This window comes from Pagrus major, chromosome 4, assembly GCF_040436345.1.
Source record: "Pagrus major chromosome 4, Pma_NU_1.0".
Classification (NCBI taxonomy): Eukaryota; Metazoa; Chordata; class Actinopteri; order Spariformes; family Sparidae; genus Pagrus; species Pagrus major.
The window spans coordinates 5,426,416-5,447,619 of NC_133218.1; the positions used below are offsets into that span (position 1 = coordinate 5,426,416).

The window sequence follows — 21,204 nt, forward strand, 5'->3', positions numbered from 1 at the left end:
ATAAATTTGTTTTATTTGATATTGGATTAGACTTGATTGAATCAAAGGTGACTGTTGGGCCTTGGCAGAGGTATACACTACTGAGAGTCATTCTAGTGTTTATATTTATCTTATTTTGGAGTATTGAGCACTGCTGTGATTGTACAGTATATGTGAAAATCAATAAAAAATATTTAAATTACAAAACCATAAAGCTTACAAATATAAAACAGTCAAAGTCCAGTTACTGAATGATAAATAAATAGTAATTCATCAGTACTTTATGGATGTGGGTGTCTTGATCATTGATTCATTCATGCAAATAATCTTAGTTACTTGTTAAAAGGTGCAATATGTACAAATTTTAGTTTTAGTTGTGTTGCAGAGCTATCTACTGCAGTTAGCATGCTTAACCAGCTAGCCCCAGCCGATCCCGGTCCAAAGCGTCCATGCTAGCTGCTTATATGCCAACACAGCCCTGGTGCTCTGAGCTCCCACTCTGGACTGCTAGCTGCAGGGCTAACTGAGCTAACTAGCTAAGGGCAGCTACTGTTAGCAGCAGTTAGGGTGCAGCATATCACCTGAATAACCACTATTTGTTTTGAACAGGTATTTTACAGGATGCCAATTCTCACATATTGCACCTTTAATGAAACAAAGTGATCATGTGTGGAGAAGTTACAGCACTTACATGTATGATCTGATCCCTTCTGCTCACCTCAGCTGCCTCTGATCGCTCCACTGAATGCTGCAGATAACACAGGACATGTTTTACAACCATGTTTTGAACAAATAACATTACCACAGGGTTGACAAGAACATGGCACAATTCCCACTAATAAACACTAGATGGCAGTCATGTACATCTGAGTATGTCACAGGTTTAGAAACGGCTGAATTTAACAGCAGCAAGTCAAAGAAAATAAAAGGCAACAACTGGCAGAAAATTAAGGCTTCTGAGTACCAATGACAGACAGGAAGGTCTCTGGCTTATTAACTTGAACAATGACTTTGAGAAGCAGGCAGCCTTGACCTTTATCATCTTTTAACAAAAGGGACTGAGGAGGCAAAATGGCCGCACAAAAGTCAGTTCATTGCTATTCCCATCATGCTTCATGTTGACATGGAGCTCCTCTAAAATATGTAAAGAAGTGTGGAGAATAAAAGCTGCTCCTCATTTCTGGTCAGGTGGAATGGACGATGTGTGCCTTTGAACTGAATGCTGCAAGATTACCTGTCGCTTCCACTGCTCTATCTTTGCAGCCTCTTTATCTGTAGCAAAACAAGAAAACAACATGTTCACATTAAAATGTTCCTGCTGTTTACAGAGCAGAGTATTACTTGGAAACATGTTAGAGGATAGAAATGCATACAAGAAAGAAAAAAGCACATAAAAATATCTCAGACCAATATGGAAACAGAAAATATCTATTAGGGGGTGTTAGTGTATGTGACAAAAAAGAATCTTCTTAAAGCAACAAAATTTGAAGTTCTGGAGAAATAATAGCTGATTGTTGAGTCTCATCTACAGATCGAGTCGGACGACAACCCAAAACGTATTTGACGACCTGCGGATGAAACTCAAAAATCAACAATCTGTCTCCAAGAAGTTACATTTTGTTGCTTTAAATATTCCTCAAATTAAGGCTATGGCTGGGGATATTCTTAGATATTAAAACTGAAAAGTGTTGAAAAAGACTCACTGAACTGAAGATTACAAAAAAATTTGCACAGAATGTCGTGCAGTGTTAATTATTCTACGTTCTACACATCTGCAAATCTAAACTGTGAAATCACGTTGACTAACCAATGGAAAGAAAAACAATACAGCATCAGGATATCACTTTTCCCTGCATGCATTATTGTTTTCACCTATTTTCCCAAGTGTAATGAAAATGTGCCACATTTGCTGTTGCCTGCAAGAGTCGGCGACTCACTGAATTAACACCTAAAACACCAATATTATCACGTGGCTTAAACAGAGTGAGTAAAAGTCTACAATCATCATTTTAATCACCCTTCACCTTGAAAGACTGTACAGTATGTAAATGATCTTTCCTGAAACAAATGGTGAAGTGATGTTCAAGACTCAGTTGTAAGTGGATTTTATAAAGATAAGAGTTCTTTCCACAGTACTTTTGCAATCAGCAGCCAATCACCTACAACCGTCAGACAGAAGTTCAAAGTTTAGAAGCTATTAATCCCTCTTGATTGGCCTGATCAGTCAATTATGTTCATCTTATATTTATTCCAAACAAACGGCTGCAGGACTCTTTTATCATCTGACCTCTGGTGGCTTTTTCGACGTAACTTTTGACCATCGCAAGAAGCTCCGGGTTCTTGCTGAGGCGAGCGTAGTGAAATGCATCGTGACCCAGGCCGTCAACTGCCTTCACATCAATGCCGCTCTTCAGCAACACCTCCACTGCATCCTTACAGCCGTACTCACAGCCCAGAATCAGCGCTGTCCTGAGGGGGTCAAAAGAGAGAAAATGTTATGAGCAAGAAAATTCCACAAACTAGAGCTCCCAAATCCACACGTGGTAAAAACAACAATTCACCTGGCGTTTGTTCGACTACTGCTAAATAATTAAGTGCTGTGTTGGCTCAGCTAGGTTGATTTGTCCTGTTTTTTCCACCACATCTGGCTGTTTTCTTATTATAATAATATAATATTAAAGGACTGCTGTTGCTATGTGTTACAACTGATGCTGAGACACAACAATAACTACGTCCGGCAAAACTATATTGAACTGTTAAGATGTCAAAACTTATATTACACTGAAAATAGAAATGTAAGAAGTTCTCAGGCACTTCTTTGTTTTAGCTGTATTTTAAACGTATGAAATCATGACACTAATGCAACATGTAACACATATGGAGTTAAGCTTTGTGAATCGATCCTTAAAAAACATCTAGGACTTCAGTATGCATCAACAGTGGCATCTTATTACTGATTTTCAAGGTCTCCCTTACCAAAAATGATCTGTTTGCTTTAATTTTCTACTTTTACAGGTATTTATCACCTATCTTACCCTATTTTTTGGTAAGGTTTGTATAATCCAGTTTTTTCAAGGCAAGTCAGCCAAAATGCCCCTCAGTCAATACTTTGACTTGATATTAACATCAGAAACAGTCACTTTATGATTAAATTTTTACTACTACTAATAATAATACTTTGACAACACCTTGCTAATAGGACAACATAGCAGAAATATGCCTGTAGTATCATGATGTTACACAGTACCGAAGATGGAGGATTTACCATTTTATTTATTTATTTATATTTTTTTCTGTACTAAATAAAAAAATAACTTCCAAAATGAGAATTACCGCCTCACGGTTGTATATCTCCGCACACCAGTCAAATGGCTGTTCCTGAGTTATGGCGTTTAAAAATGGCAGAATTTTTTTTGCAGAACATCATGTTGTCACAGTGAAGGTGACCTTTAACCTTTTGAATATAAAATATAATTATTTTATCCTATTAGACATTTGATTTCAATTTTATCGTAATGATCTTTTGAATTGTTCGGTAAAGGCCAAAAATGTGTTTAATGAGGTCACAGTGACCTTTGACCACCAAAATCTAACCAGTTCATCTGCAAGTCAAAGTGGATGTTTGTCCAAATCTGAAGAAATTCCCTCAGACATTCTTAAGATTTATGTTCACAAGAATGGGACAGACAACCTGAAAACATAATGCCTCTGGCCATGGCTATCACCTACGCAGAGGAATAAAAATAAAAGGCAAAAAGACTGTCACTTCAAAGAAATCAACAGAAATGCAAATTTTTTCAACCAATTCTACCAAAGCCAAACACAATGAGGGCGGATATGTCTTACTTGTTTTGTTTGTCCCGGACGGTGATGTCAGCCCCTCGTTCCAGCAGCAGCTGACAGATGCGTGGATGACACATCTGGGTTGCCAGCACCAGAGGTGTCCTGCCATCCTGGAGAAAAACCAGAGACATACAAATAAATACAAGTAAAACAAGTCCAGCCGCCAACAATCTAGCACTTAGAAGTACCATTACCTGGATGACTGAGAACCGTCATCACCACAAATACATGAACAAGGCTAGATTGATACCTAAAACTCATCTTTCATCTCAAAGCAAAAAGAAAGGTCACAATATAGAGAGCGCTCATTCAAGTGGACTAATGTAGGTTTTATTGAATACCTTGTAGCGCTGCTCAGACTGACCGTACATGCAGTTATTGACTGCCATCGACAAGCTCAAAGCCTTTATGGAGTGGGCAGACAATACACTTTTCTACAATGACAACTAAATACATGGAAAATGAAAAGAATATCCCAGAAGAGACCATTACAGCACACTGTGTGAAATTAGGTGAAATATCAATTCTCACAAAATCACTGGCATTCACAGAAGCCCCGCTGTCACAGAGTAGTTTCACACTGGAGGGGCATCCAGCCATGACTGTGAAGAGACAGAGCAAAAACAGCTGCAATCATTTCATCCCATTTACCACTGAAACACACACAGACATCAACTCAGCTCAGACAGGAGCCTGGAACTGGGTGGATGTATAGAAAAAAGATGAACAAGTAAAAGTGATGAATATATATAAAATAAGAAAAAGTTTGAACTCCTGTAATGTTGTAGACCTTAACATTCATGTGAGCATTTGGATGTTCTGATGTGCAATATAAAATATACTAAAGGAGCCTTGAGTCAGTCTTACCAGCATCATGTAGAGCTGTTCTTCCTTGTAGGTCCACGTTTCCAACTGGACAGTTGTGCTGTAAAATAACAAACATAAGTTTTCACAACAACATGTTACTTATTTTAATGCTGAAGTATCCATGGAACCCTCTAGTAGGGTTGGGTACCAAAACACTTATTTACACAATTATTGGTTCTGCTAAAAGTATTGGAAAAATTAAGGCATTAGTCTGTGATGGATTTTCACTATTCCCAATCCTGAACAGAGATCTGTGTCAGAGCCTGTCCTGTGCCGGGGGCGGGGCAGCTCCTCACTGCCCGTCTGTCACTTCACACACACGCCGGCACAGACAGAGACACAGACACCCTGCTCCGAGTGGCAATGGCAGAGACGGACACATTTTTTTGTGTTTTTAAGTATGGTTATACTTCACGAGAATCGATGCAGACAATGCTCGTTGCCACATGTGCAACAAGTCTTTTGCATGTAACAAGTCTTTTGTATGTAAGGGTGGGAACACGAGCAATCTTTCAAAACATCTAGCAAAAGTACATCACATAGAGACGGCTTAGCTCGTGGTTCCTCTCCCGTTTCCCCATCTGCCTCAGGTATGTTATGCTACTGTAGCAGGAGCCCACACAGAGTTAATGAAATTATACAATCATGGGTTGATGGCCGTTGGTAACCATTAGTTAGCTGAATGTTTAGTTATGCGGTCATTCTGTCCGACAGGATGAAAGCGTCATCCAAACTGTCCTTCAGATACGCTCAGACTCAAGTATAACTACATCCAGCAATTAGGCTACTAATTTAGCCATTTTCTGAATGACAGCTTAGATGATGCTTTCACCATTTCAGACAGAATTCATGAACACATAGCTAAATATTTAGCTGACTAATAGTAACGGTTTTTAACCCATGTATGCATGTAAATACTGTAGTCATGCTGCAGTCTGCAGCATGCTCATACCTGTTACCACTGTTTTTTATGTTGTTGTTCGTTGACATTTTCGTCTATTTGATTTATTATTACATTATACGCTATAATAGTTATTTGTTCAAAATAGTGCTGGCTCAGTATTCGAGAATGTTTATATAGAGTACAAGAAAATAAAGCAATTGTTCATTCTGTTCTTAAGTTGTTCATTTTTTTCTCTTAAAGAGGTAACAAAAAGTTGGAAAAATTATTGGAAAAATATTCAGCCACGGTTGATTAGTAAAATTTTAACAAACGGAAAGATGTTTTGTGGGGAAAGATAAGTCTGTCCTGTGCAGAGAAAAAAAAACCCAGATGTTTTTTGACCACATGAGAGGTCTATTATGAAGGAATGATTTTCACATAGTTAAACAAGTTTTCTGCTTCAACGTATCAGTATGAAGTAAATACTAATTGCACAATGCAGTGGATATAGAATAAAGAAACCATTAGTTCCCTATAAACCTTGCTATCACTATGCAATTGTATCTGCCACCGAGCCCGGCGTCACCCAGAAAAAGGAGGGTTGACTGGCAATCCATTTCTATTATAGACCAAATGATTGATGGTCTGTGTTGTTGTTATTTGTGACTCTGAGGAAAACAGAAACCATCCAGTTGTCTTTGCAACAATAATACCACCTGGAAAAGGTGGTGGTGGTGGTGGTGGTGGTGGGGGGGGCTAGGGAGTTGTCTGCTACCACTTTAAATATGAGGCATAGTGTCACCTTTCAAGAAACTAAAAGACTAAAGGCTTCAATCATAATTCTTTTGCAAATAATGACACTTTTGAGTCATTAGTAAAACCCTCTGTTTGGCTGTCTGTATTAAAGACAACTCAACAGATCAAATATGACATTTTTCTCAATCATAATGAAGTTAGTTTAATTTAGAGCAGCATGATATGGTAAAAAAACAAAAAACATATTGGAATTATTTTGACAGATATTACGAATTACTTCATTATAAGGCTGTTTTGTCACACATTTTACCTTTTATCACAACATTAAAGCTTCTGCAATTTGGATACTGCACTCGGCCATTTATAGCATTTTCAATAATTTGATTAACTGAGCATTGCGCTTGATTTGATTGTTGAGTCTGGATTTTATTATTATTCAACGCTAGAAGAACTAAAAAGATGCAAATATGATTGACAACTCAATCAAGTTCGTGACAGGAGAAGACAAAATCATTTATTTCCATTGGTTGTCAGTGGAACATGAGAGTCAACAGCAGGCAGGTCATACTAGGCTAAGTGGCGCTGTGCTGATATGCCTGTGACATCTCTACACAGTCAGTCAGCTGGTTGGACAGCAGTGACTGCACCACTGTGGTGATGAGGGCCTGCTATGACGCCTTGAGGACTCAATGCTAACAGGGGCCTGATGTTGCTGGGTAAGCTTGCCAGCCGGCTCTGGCCCCCACTAAAAAAACCCAACTCTCTCTAGCAACAAGGGCCAAAAATTAGCAGCATGCTCAAATGACAAAGCTAAGAGGGGTGAGGGGGAGAGCGGCAATGGGAGCTGACGGTGGAGCATGGAGGGGGGATATCCTATACCTTGAGGGTTTGGCTGACGGAGGGGAGATAGTGGAGGTGGTGGGGGAGGTGGGTGTTGGCGTCCAGCTGCTATGTCTGGTGTGATGACGGCACCAAGAATGGACGGCAGGTTTGCAGGAGGGTCGGCTTGTCAACACCACTGACAACCCCCTGCCAACAGCCGCGACCTCCGTTAGATCACAGGGGGAGGGGCTACGACACTATGAGAGCACAATATTGCAATTGCGATAGCCCCCTCATTGTAAACACATAAATCCTCCAGTGGGTCATGGTGACTCAACAGGGCCTACTGTTGACCAATATGGAGCGGACTGGGCTGCCAAAGCTGTTCGGCAATAATTATTTAAAGGAGCTGAAAGGGAAACTGCTCTGACTGGCCAGAGACTAGGAGGCTGCTCAGGGGAACAAGAATACTGTACAGTAGCGTGTGTAGACACACAACAAGAAACTACAACTACTAGTGCAAAGAAAATCTTAATGTGAGACAATATCTTGTAATTTGGCACATTTTCTCACAGGAGTAAATATGTGTTAGAGGATGACTGCACTTTACCTGCAGGAGTTTCTGCACACACAGAGAATGTCCATTTCTTGAAGACAGATGAAGAGCATTTTTACCTGAAAGAATAAAAGCAGCAATTACAAAGTTTAGTCACAGTCTAGAGTTTGCATGCATGTTTCTTTCAAGCTAAATGCCACAATCAGAGGAAATTGCATATGTATAGTCTGAAGTATACTGCTGAACAAGGATTGTGTTTTAAAACAGTGTTTTAAAAAGGACTCAAAAGTCACCTTTATAGTAAAAATAAAGATATCGTGTTAAAATATCACTTTGGTAAAAGTGAAAGTCAATCATACGAATGGTACTTGAGTAAAAGTCTTAAAGTATCTGATATCAAATGTACTTAAGTATCAAAAGGAATTTTTCTGGCAATAAATGTACTGAACTATACAACAAAAGTACAAGTAGTAGTATAGGTAAGTTATACATAAATTTACATCCATCTATACATTGTATACAATGGGTTAACTGATGATCAGCCTGGCAGATAACTGGATCCAATATTCAGCATTTTTTATCAGAATCATTTTTTTAAATCTGATATCCAATGCAATAAAATGTGCTACTTTGGCTCTGATAGAGTATGTAATCTGTAAAGTAATAAGTAACTTAAGTTATCAAATAAATGTAGTGGAGTAAAAAGTACAAGATTTGCCTCCAGATGTAGTACTGTGCCTCAAAATTGTACTTAAGTATGGTACTTGAGTAAATGTACCCCGTTACATTCCTGGACTGGACTGGATTCAGGCAACAAACTTTATTAGAGAACGAGTGTTTCAAAGTTATGTGCTTCTTCATCTGAGTCAAAAGACTCTAAAGGTCCTACTCTGACAGCAACTGAGAGACTGTCAACTCCATCTGAAACTCATGAAGTCTGTTAAACTTGTTCCTTCATTTGTCACAATTATCATTTTACTATACACAAGACTCCTCTTGTATCACTTCATCATGACAGCTGCCATTAAACAATATTATTCTGTGGCAAGCAGCCAGTACAAGTCACTCTATTGATCGATCTGCTGATGCTTAACTAACAAAAAAATAATAGTTTCCTGCACATGTGCCATTGATTGCAGGACAGCAAAACAGGAACCAGAACCATTAGATCAATCAGCGCATCACTTTGAGCTCGTCTCAGCTGGTAGAACATGATCTTTGATCTTAATGAGTTAATAACTGAGTCGCAGCCTGACATAAATTATATTGCGTTATCTGAATAGACGGGCTGTACAGTAAGTGATTTCATCAGTTGTAATGGATCACCATCGAAAAAATATTAAATAATACCGCAATGCTATACACAATACGATACAGAACATGAACATAGCTTCTTTTTATATGTTGCGGCATTAATTCTCTAAATCATGTGACAGCAGTAAGTACTCGTGTTGAATACATTTCCAAAATCTTCTTATTCTACTTCAGAATAAGTTCTTTAAATTTCTTTTAAACCATACTTGCTGGTATTAAAACTGATCTCTTACACTACTTGTTCATCTTTTCTTGGCTGGCTGAATGTTTAAAACAATAGAGAACTTCTATTGACATATTTAGATATTTTTAACCAATAGTATCACACTGGTCAGTTCGTCAAGTAAAAACCTGCAATATGTGCATACCTGATCTGAAATGCTTGAGATTTAAAACATAGCAAAGTGGAAAACATATTCAGGTGAAAATATGAAAGCTTTCCCGTCCAATCAGAGCAGGGGAGTTTCTTCATTCTGCAACAAGAGTTAATGTAATTTGTTGCTTCCATCTGGATCAGATCATGCCTCTTGCTCATTATTTAGCCAATTTCACTTCCCAAATTATGCACTCACACTGAGGCAAATTAACGTACCGCTGAGTAGCACTCTCTTTAGTAGAAAAAAACTGCTAATGAGACCAATTTTCTGCCTCACACATACTCATTTCCTTCCTCAAAACATGCAACGTGTTCTGGCACTGAGTACTGTAACCTGCCTTAATTGATAATGTGATAATGTGGGAATGACATCACACCTACTCTATGTGAGAACAAGGGGCACAGTGTGGTTTATTTTTAATCATTGCATACAATACAAAAACTTCCGACATGGACCCCCTATGGAGAAACAGAGCTTCTCTGGTTGTTTACAAAGTGAACTTTCAAATGTTTGTGGCCTTGAAATCCTATTATGTTATACTCTGAGGAGGTTTCCAGTACTAAGTCTACCCTCACGGATATGTAGTGGAAAAGTGTGGAAAAAATTTGGAAACACATCAAAGTATATAAATAACGCTCTGGGGCACTGCTTTCATCCAACCTGAACTCACCAGCGGCATCAGTCGCAGTGACATCAGCATTGTGTCCCAGGATGAGATTGAGACACTCGAGGTGTCCTCGTGTGGCAGCCAAATGAAACCTGGCGACGAGAAGAGAGAAAAATGAGGACAGGAAAGCAGACGGGTATGTCATGGAGGGAGCTGGCAAAGAGAAGACAGGAGGGCAAGTGGAGAAGTGATATGGTGTAGAGAGACTGAAACTAAAGATGAGAGAGGGACTGTAAATGGACACCTGGTTCCTTGCTATCGGCAAGATCTGCATTCTTAAAGCAAATACCAAGAAACCTCAGGGTCTGTAATGACTCCATGGTAACCAAGAAGACACAAACAACACTGTCCTTCTGTTTCAGCTTCATTTTTGTATTCGTGAGCACTATCAAATAATAAAAAAACAAGGTTACTGAAATACTGCAGGTTCTCTTTGTCATTTCTGGCTTTCTGTGTCCCTCAATTGTTTGTCTGTAAAAGGCACCACCTTATTTCAGTCAGTGGAATAGGGGCTGTGCAATATATCGATATTGCGTCAATATCATTTGATTAGTTTTTGAATATCGTTATATCGTCATATGGCATAAGTGTTGTCCGTTCCTGATTTTAAAGGCTACATTACAGTTAAGTGATGTTATTTTCTGAACTTACCAGACTGTTCTGCTTGTTCTAATACTTCTCTTTACCCACTAAATCATTATATCCTTATTACTGATGATTATTTATCAAAAATGTCATTGTGTTAATATTTTGTGAAAGTAGTTTTCCCTACAATATTGTTGCAACATTGATATTGAGGTATTTGATCAAAAATATTGTGATATTTGATTTGGTCGCCCAGTCCTAGCATGTATGAAGTGCTTTTGAGGAGATTTCAAAATATTGAGATATACATCATGTATCCCCAAATAACCGAACATATCTCAATATTATTTTAAGGTATAAGAAATATTATGTTGATATTGATAAACTTAAGAAAAATCTTACTGTTACACAATAAAGAGTGTAAGGACATTAAATGACCTGCAAAAATAACAATATTATCCATATACCAGACCTCTGAATTTTTTCAGTTCATCCTTGAATTTGATACCTTAAAACTGAACTTTTAAGCCAACATTGACAAGAAGTTCTTAAAATGCTACATGCTAATTTAGCTAATGCTAAAATTTGAATTTCTGCATTTCTGTGAAAACTGGGCAACCTCCATCTGCTAATGAGGATCATGTTGTTCATTTGAAAGCCATGAAAAGCTAATAAATGAACCTTGAAGTGCAATTGTTTGTCAACTTTTAATTCATGTTTGATATCCACAAAGTTTGCACTCTCCTCTCGTTACTTGCCTACTCAATGAAGCATCTATTTGCCAACATGTCTTTAATCATCACCTTTGACTGGAAACATTCCTGTTCCCCTTCTCTGATTTAACCCGCAGCAGCACTGCCGCCACTAGCCATGAAGGTCTGCAGAGCACTTGTGTGTAAACCAATCTCAGTCTGTCACCCATCAAGTCACATGAACCTGTTTATACACTAACCCCGAGGTATCTGCCAAGGAGACAGCTAGGCTGTCACCTCAACACTGGCGTGGGTATTAAAAGCCGTGTTGATGGCCAGGAGATGTTGGTTCTCTTGGTAGCAGCGGAGGGTCCTGACCTTTCGGGGGCAAACAGCAGACAGGAAGCAGACCAGAGCGAGCCAAGTTAGGGAGATAGGAGTGAGGTTAAGTTCATGAGCTACAGCATTTTTCAGACGGTAACTTAAGGAATGCTTCTGAACAGAGTCAAAAATACATAACTGCACACTTACTGGGTAGAGGATTTCTTAAAGGTTTTGTGATCGATAAGTAATGACGAGTCCTGACAGTGAGTGGCACTAACAGCTACAAAGAAGTTTTAGACTAAAAATCATACATTTTGTTAACAAATGCTACAGATCACACAGACTGGCCTTGATTTTAATAGACTTTAAAACCACTAAATTAGCACTCCATTAGGAGTGGGCAATCTGAGGATTTCAGATTGTGATTGATCTTGAAGGCATTCACAATCTGCTGTTCAGGCAAATCGTTGAGATTTCAACACTGGCGTGGGTATTAAAAGCCGTGTTGATGGCCAGGAGATGTTGGTTCTCTTGGTAGCAGTGGAGGGTCCTGACCTTTCGGGGGCAAACAGCAGACAGGAAGCATTCACAATCTGCTGTTCAGGCAAATCGTTGAGATTTCAGTATTTAATCAACTCTGTAGGTGATTGGCCGAAACATCTGTCCATAACTGTCTACAACGGGCTAACTTCCACCAATCAGATCTACAATAGGAAAGGGCTACCACCAGTGAAGCCAACTGGTGAATCCAACTCTTTCTGAAGCCAATTGAAGGACGAGCGAAAAAATGTTCTCCATCAAGAAAAGCCCTCAGTGTTGTTCCTTTCTCTTCATTCAAAGATTACCTTCCATTTCTGATATAGCAGATGCTGTAGCAGCGTTGTTGTTTTCAAACCAACAATCACTTCTCTCGCTGGTTGTCACACCTAAACACTGGCAATAGCTCCAGTAGATCCTCATAAGACACTGATTGGTCCAAACAACCATGGTTCTGATACAAGCGCATAGCTTGAAGACAGGCAAGACTGATACTTGAGAATTCAGCTGTCTGTATGTCTGTACTTCTGTTCCCAAACTTGACATATCCTCATTGATGAGCAGATCTGCACTACCTGAACAAACCAATAGAGTTGGTTATTCTAATTGGACGAATTACTACTTATCGAGCAAATATTGACTTTGTACATATAGATGATGCACAAAGATTAAGCTGGCTGTTACATATGATATAGCCACTTGCCTTGAGAAAGCGTAGGGGATAAGAAAAAAGCTCTTTATCAAGATAAACTGTAGATTTGTAAACATTTCTTTTCAATGTACAATTTGTTTGAAATTATATAAAAATGAATAATAATTTATTTTATGTAGTTACATTTTTTTTTGCTGATCTTGTAAAACCAGAAGATGACATATGTTCTATTCCGATGGTGTCTTGTAATCCCATGTGAGATGGGCCAGATATTGGCATGACACAGAAAAAATTAACTAACATGGCTCGTCCTTGGGTGATGTATTTTTAACAATGTAACATGGGTTACAGCTAATGGCAAGGCGAATTAGGAGTTTGTGTCAATAAAGAATTCACTTTAATGCAATATTGTGTCATAATGGTGCAAATCGAGAAATTCATAGGATATTTCAAGTCTGGCTCTTGCCCACAGGGCATTTCCAAATGGAGAAAAAAAGAAGAAATCTCAATTTAGATCCTATCCCTATCCTCTATAAAAAGTTAACCTGACAAGATTGAGACTGAACAAACTATGAGAAACCAACAAAACAACAAAATATCTGACACTGATCAACCACAAAGAGTTGACTCTGTGGAGATACATACCGCTCACCCAGCTGGAGAACCGGAGAGTACATTTTGTGAGACTGATGGATCTGGCTTTAAGACAACACATTCAGCTATGTCATTTCATCTTCCCACCTGCTCCTTGGGAAGCTTTCAGGTTGACAGCCTATGGGATATGGCTGCTATTTTTAGAGAGTGGACCGGGAAGAGTAAACCAGAGTACATGCTGGGAGCTTCTGAGCCATATGTGATAATATGCGTCTCTAAAGGTGGTCAAAAAACAAAATACCATGGCTGCTGCAGCTTCATGTTCTTCCTTGATCTATAGATCAACAACATGTTGTCTGGATGGACTATCTGGTGGTTAGGGTAACACTAAAAAACTACAAGTTGCATTACAACTGCAGTCCACAAAATAAAAAACAACCTAAGTGTCCTTTTCTATTCAAAAACAAAAACAACATATCCTCAGTCTGTTCTCTTCAAAGATCAGGCTCCATATCATGCAGATCCAGCTGTGAAACTCACAGCTTGCTATTGTTATGCTTAAAAGACACTTGAGCACAAAACCCATTACGGCTAATCCTGACAGACAATGGGCAAACAGCAGTATCTTCGGTCAGTGCCAGTTTTGTGCTGCAGGGCTGAGCGAGTGCTCATCTTGAGTGCTGTGCCGTCACGTGCACTTCTATTGCTGCTAAGCCCTTGTCAGCCAGCTATCACAACTGCACAGAGTGAGCAGGTGTGATGGGTGGGCTTACCCACCAGGATCCAGCTAGTGCCATGGCAGAGATGTAAACTGTTTACTCAGCTGGAGGCTGCGATAGGACAGTTAGAGCTGAATTCATTAGCTGAACACAGCGGGCTAATCCGGGGCACACCAAATGATATATCTGGGGTAACAGTTTGTAATTAGTTTCCCCACAGAGGTCCATGATTACACAGGATCGCCATCCGACATTCCTTTGTTGGCCAGAAAGCCAAAGACACGTGTTGGTCTGTGTGTGGCCCACTGAACTATAAGCAGACTTGCTGAGTTGTGTTTGTGGTACACTTTTGTTTTGGGTATCCTTGGCAAAAGCATGACGTCTTTCCATAAATGTTCAGTTAAGGTGATGTGTTGATTTTTATTTTTAACCAGTCCTTGTCTGGTTGCCCTGCAGGGGGAACACTAAATAATGAGCCTGACTGCGTTTGTGTACAACAACCTCTTCAGTCCATCACTACAAAACTGGCAGCCACAGTTCTAGATTTAGTTCTGCCAAATTCTAGCACCTTATTATGAGACCAGGCATTTATCAGGTTGTGTGTATAATTCTGTTTATTTACATGCATGCATGTATACAACAATTGGTCTTTGCAATGGTGCCACAGGAGAATTTCACACACTGCTGAAAATACTCGACACCTTTGCTTCTGGGATCTGGTGCTCCATAACAAAGCCTTTGTTAAAATAAACCTGAAGCACAGCCCAGTGACTTCTTCATATATCTGGGATTAAATTGAGGGTGTCCGGCCTCCCAGAAAGCTGCTGTTGGAATCTGATTACATTGAGGAGGAAAACAAAGTACTTGCTTTTTTTAAAACAGCTTATTGTATCATTTTCCAAGTTCAGGCTATCGTGATAGGACCAAAAGTAAAGGTCTGTATGAGATACCTGAAATAGTCATGGAGAGAAAATTCCTCGTACATATTTCAGTCAGGTTGACCTACTTTTTCCTCTCGTTCTTCCTGTCTTAGCTTTCTGTTCAACCACTGCTTCTTTAGTTCCCACTGAAAAATCCTACATATAAAACATGGTCCTTCAAGATGTCAGATGATCCTCATAATAGCCTGCAGCTGGACCTAAATGTATTAGTTGTTGCTGCAAGAACCACAGTGGATCTGATCTAACTGTGCAGGGAGTCATTTCCTGTGGGGACCATCTAAACAACCACTGGCCAGTGTGGTCAAGCCTTCAGTGGCCACAAACATTCTTCATACCAACTCCCACACTGACCTGCTCTCAGATGGACGCGAAAGGGAAATTTCTGGATCAAAAAATAGACATGTAATAATATAAGTCTTTTATATGCAGGACAGCTGGATGAAGGTCTAAGGTTGAAATGTGCAACAATGTCACCTTACACAAATGAATTTTGGTGGGGGCTGGATTGTTTTTTTTTTAAGGTCATGCAAGGAGAATTAGCAGCAATGTTTCTTCAAAAAATATTTTTGAGTGAGTGACCTAATTGTAGGAATTTCCATCTATGTCTTATCTGGGAAACAAGGTCAGGAATGTGTGGTGGGGAGACCACGACAATGTTTGGAATGTATGATGCTCAGCATTTTAAGGTTTTCAAATATTCAGAAAGGCACAGAAGACAGCAACAATCCAGACAAAACAATAAGAAACCATTTTTCTAGTGTAGGGCAGTACATAAAAGTTTTACAAATACATTATATACATGTTCAGTTCAGTAAACAGTCCATGTCTGCTCAGTTTGTTGAAAGTGTGTTGTAGAAATTCACACCTCTTTGACTACAAATGTCAACATACTGGACATGGATGTGTGTGGGTCTGTGTTTACTCACGCAGAGCGTCCTTCCACATCAGGCTTTGTGGGGATGATGCCCTTCTTGCTGAGAACAGCAGCCACCTTGTCCACCTCACCACGCTCCACCGCCTTCATCAGCCGATCGTCATACTTGTTCCAGTCTGTGTTCTGATAATGATGACAGTGAACAATCAGACGTGCAGTACGTTTGACAGTATACCCCAAAACAAATTGGTAAATATCTTACTAAATACATGCTTAGTTCAACAGTAGCGAGAGGGACCTATAATTTGGTTTCCTGTTTTTTTTTCCCAATGCAACAGTGATTCATGAAAAGTCCATTTTTGATGCAAAAACAACAACAGACATAATGGCAAAGTATTTTTTTCATTTGAAGCACAGTAATAGACTTCAGTTGATGCACAACATTCCAAGAATGTGCCATACTGCACTTTCATTGCATTACCACTTTGTTAAAAGCACAGCATTGAGGGAATTCAACTCTTCAATAAAAGAATAAGAACTGAGGAAACAATAGCCATTAAACAGCTTTTGATGACAAACTGAAGTTTCTGACAATGAATACCTACAAAGTGCGTTGAGGTGCATTTCAGCCAGCGGCTCATCTTCGGTGAGTGGAGCTGGTCCTTGCACCGAGCTACTGAAAAGGTTGCCAGTGTTCCGGTTTACAAAAGCCCAAAAATGAAGAAGAAGTGTATAAAAACTCCCCTCAGTCTCCCGATGCACTCAACCAGTGAGTGCAATAAAAATGGATGAGAGACAGAAGGGTGACAGTCTGTACTGCTGTGGAGGTCCTCTAATGGAAGGCTCAACCTCTGGAGTTTCCCTCACTTGAGGCAGAGAAGTTCATTTGGCAGGATTTTTTTATGCATTCCTGTGTTGCTCAAGGGTTCTTCCTGTGAGTTCATCACTGCACAGCAGTTCAGTTGATGGTTAAAGGGAGGAGAAGGAGGAGTGAGAGGAGGAAGGAAAGGAGGTGGAGAAGCAGTAGGGCCAGCCCTGCCAGCCCTGGGACCTGCCCTGGCCGGCAACTGCAACTCCTCCTCTGGGGGTAAAGTCAGCTCAGCCTGGCTACTTCTCGCCTCCCCAGAATGTCTTTCCCTCTGTCTTCGCCTTTATCCTCAAACCTTCTGTTTAACTCAGTCTTCTTCTGTTTTGATTCTCTTCCTCTTCTTATCTGTTTTCTATTTGTGAAAGCTGCAAGCTACTTGGTTATCAAGTAGTAACTAAAGAGCTCCTCTCTTCTGTCCTCTATGAGTGGTCTCCAGTGTCTTCACCCCACCAAATGGCAAGTCAGGCAGGCTGAGTGGGGTAAATATGTGAGCTCTCCCAGGTTTAAAATATCACCCCCTCCCTGGTAAACAGCGGTGGCGCAGACAGCCCTGTAGACTGGTTACCTCTTTATTTTTTGACCCTCCAACCTTTCTGTAGTGACTGATAGGAAGACAGGGGCTAAGAATACATTCTGGACATGCCTGCACCATGAGTAATGGCTTTAGTGTCTAACACCACTGCCAGCATGAAACAAGGCCAGCCAGAAAGACCTTGCTTACATTGCTGCCCCCCACCTTGCTTACCTCTATCTGAAAATATTAATGTCAAAGGGGGATTATGGTTTGCACATTTGAAGTGGTCCTGGCACTGACCCTTACAGGACACTACTGGGCCAAGAGCTGCTGTTAACCAATCCATCTAAACAGAATGGTGTGGCTCCAAAGCCCCCTGATCCTGGCTGCACGGTAGCAAGGTTACATGTCAGACTTTTTACAACCGGCTGTCTGACACTGCAGCCGCACCAAAAACTACACTACCAATACCCACATGGTAAACACTGTGAGAGCACAACTTCCCTTTTATCAGGTTAAAAATTGCAGGAAAGGTAAAAAGGTACACAGACAGCGATCCAAGGACACGTTTAATTTACACACTGCATCAGCTCCTTGTGGCTTCGTGTTACTGTCCGCTGCCAGGGTGGCGTTAACAGAGCGGCACTGATATCCACAAACATGCAAAAAGACCTCGTCCACATGACATGTCATATGAAGGAGGAGGTGTCAACTTACGAAAGCTGCTCACCCTAGCATAGAGACAAAGGCGCCAAAATGGCACCTAGCCACGCAGCATACTGTACATCGGTCACGTAAATATCTCACACGGGTGTGCTGGTGTGTGTGTGTATTTGTTTGGGAATCTGTTAATGTAGTAGTTAATGATAGGGCTGTTAGCAAGCAAGAGCTGCCACTGCAGTAGTCAGAAGGAGAGCTGGTCGATACTGACAAATTAAATTGTCATGATAGGTTTAAAAAGTATTGGTGGCTTCATAAGTTATTTGTTCTGAGTTTCGCTTGGCTGATATGAAAAGTTTTCAGATACCAACGGTTGTACTCAGAGCAGGGAGTCAAATGATCTGAACTTGAATCCCTTTCAAACACTGAAGCCTTTATGACCAGGAAGGATGATGATGATAACACATGACAATATCTAGTTTCATATCATGACGTCAATATGAAGTCAATGTATCTCCCTGCTTCACTTTCATGCACTGGAACAGCACCCTGCAAGCACACGGATATGTGTTTATCTTAAATTACAGACCTGGACAACATTTAATATGGAGGTCTGTGTAGGGCAAAAAGAAGCTGGAAAAAAACAAACATTTTGATAGTCATTTTTTTTGAGAAATACCGTACTGACATTTTAAAGTTCACAACTTCACCAAATATTTGAAGTTCTTCATTTTTGCAGCTTGTACAGAAAAAAGTATGAGCTTTATCATGTTTATTGAAACCAAAATGTTATTCCTCTACCTTGCTGTATCTTTAATCAACATTTTTTTCTTTGATTGCTCTGCTTCTTGCTCATTTCAAAGTCAGGAGAAAATATTTACATCAGATGCAATAATCAAATCACACCCCATAAATGATCGCAATTGGTCATTTGATGTGCATCTGATCCTACACAGAATCACTGGAAAAGCAGGATGCTTTACAGATCAGCAGTAGGACTTTGAAACTAGACTAATGTTATGTTCACGCTGCAATTTCATCGTCTCAGCACCATCAATCTGGACCAAATTCCCTAGTATTGGACTAAAATTGCCACTAGTGTTGCTATAAAAAGGAGAGGAGCTGTCAATGCAGAGAAATAAAAATACATTTCTAATATGCTTAAACAGGCACTCAGAGGCAACGGTCTCTGACTTTCAGGGAGATGTTGACACTGAAACAATATTCATTGCTCATCGTGCAACTGAAACAAACACATTACCTACAGTTTCTATTTTAACACCGTGACAAAATGTCACCCGACACCGGGTGAGCCAGGTTAGGCCTCTACCTGTCCACACAGATTATTCTGAGTGTCTGGTAATACTTCAGTTAGAGACTGTTGTCATCCTCAGATCGGGTTCTCCATCAATGTCTGCAGACTGTAACTCCTTCCAACACCTCAGTTTCCTGCCTCTCTCAGCCCCTGGCCAGACTAACAAGTCTCTGATGTCCTCACAGATGAAATCATCAGCAGGAAATATCTAACTCCTCATCAGGTAACTGACTGAAGTCAAGGCCAGAACATAAAGCTATATGCCAATATGTTAGATGATAGTCCTATCCAAGGCCAAATTGCTGTAACTGATGTGGTTTCATGAGATTATGACTTTGGGGATGATCGTGATCATAGGAGATGTCTGTGAAGAGACATTAAGTCATGAAATGTAAGCCTTTGACATTTTATGGCCGAAATGGATAGGTAGGTTGAGCACTTTTACTGCATGTATACATCTATAAGCATGGCATTATAATATATGTTCACGGTGTGAGATACTGATGGAGGCAATAAAAATATTGTTTCTCGTTAAAAAGACATGACTAAGAGTCTACAGCCAAGCTCTGTCGGCCAAAGTTAGCTACAGTCGTGCTCTGAACTAAACGCTTACCTCAGCATGCTAGCATTCTGATGTTTAGCAGGTGTAATGTTTACCGGGTCCACAACCTTCGTTTAGCCTGTTAGCATGCTAACATAGGCTAATTAGCACTAAACACACAAAGTACAGCTGAGTCTGATGGGAATGTCATTAATTTTCAGTATTAGGTCATAAAGCAAAGTATTATACTTCTAGGTTAATTTTATCCTGATTATAGCTTGAGTTTATTCTTAGTGTGGCGTGAATGTCTGCAGCAAATTTCACAGAAATCAATCTAACAATTACTGAAACATTTCACAAAAAAGCCGAAATGTTAACCTCATGGTTGCACTAAAGGTAAAGTATTTCATGGCAATCCATTTAGCAGTAGTTGATATTTCAGGACGAAGTGTATAGCCATTGTGATGTCACCCATATGTTTGTGGTCTACTGTTTTTAGGCCTTGCGATATGGAACAATGGACGTCGCCATCTTGGATTTTTGGAGCCAGAAGTGACCATATGTGGCCAAAAAGGTGGAGATGGGGATCATATGCATTGTTACGCCTCAAACCTGACTGATGATTGATGTGATAGCGACATGTCCATCACAAGGTAGCCATGCCCTAAAGCATACAGTGCTTTATGGTCCATTTTACTCTAATGGGGCCATCATTTACAAAATTAACATCATTTTGTATTGAAGCAGACTTGAAAGTAGCGATTGAGACCATAATCTCATTAGAAAACTAGGGTAATTTTCTCATGAGCTTACATACAATTGGACATCTTTTTGCAACCAGTGGAGTCGCCCCCTGCTGGCCACTTAATAATGCAGGTTTAAGGCACTTCGTTATCACTTTTCAGACCCTTACCTAAAGATTCCTCTGAATGCATGTGCATTGCGTTCCGGCTCTGGTAAAACACGGAGTGTTTTATTATGAAAATTAACCAAATGTAATGTTGTTGTTTCGGTGTCTGACTTCCTGTCTGCTCTGTGCTGAATTTGGCTGAATTGCTGCATCGTGCTCTGGCATCCGACAGAAATAGAAGTCCTGCGTATCTGCTCCGGAGGGCTCCGGACTGCCGGAGCTGGGATGGAGCAGATACGCAATGCAGCGGAGCCAGTGGAAGTAAACACAGACTAGAGTGAAACCTATCAGCTCCGCTGCTGTGGCGGAACCGTGACGGAGCGGAGCCGGACCGGACATGTATCTGGTGGAATCAGAGCCAAGTGCTGGAAAAACAGTCAGGTCAATAATTCCATCCCTAGAGGCCTACAGCCA

The 21,204-nt window shown here is 40.2% G+C and overlaps 1 protein-coding gene across 1 annotated transcript in view; it reads right to left on the bottom strand.

Moving 5' to 3' along the window:
• Window positions 1-21,204, bottom strand: part of uacab (uveal autoantigen with coiled-coil domains and ankyrin repeats b) — a 53,526-nt gene that overhangs the window by 9,694 nt on the left and 22,628 nt on the right. The window contains exons 2-10 of the mRNA XM_073464208.1: window positions 16,035-16,165; window positions 10,068-10,156; window positions 7,761-7,825; window positions 4,690-4,747; window positions 4,354-4,424; window positions 3,826-3,932; window positions 2,267-2,448; window positions 1,214-1,251; window positions 671-727 (exon numbers count right to left, since the gene is read on the bottom strand). Coding sequence (XP_073320309.1) covers window positions 671-727; window positions 1,214-1,251; window positions 2,267-2,448; window positions 3,826-3,932; window positions 4,354-4,424; window positions 4,690-4,747; window positions 7,761-7,825; window positions 10,068-10,156; window positions 16,035-16,165 — 798 coding nt within the window. The remainder of the gene's footprint in view (window positions 1-670; window positions 728-1,213; window positions 1,252-2,266; window positions 2,449-3,825; window positions 3,933-4,353; window positions 4,425-4,689; window positions 4,748-7,760; window positions 7,826-10,067; window positions 10,157-16,034; window positions 16,166-21,204) is intronic.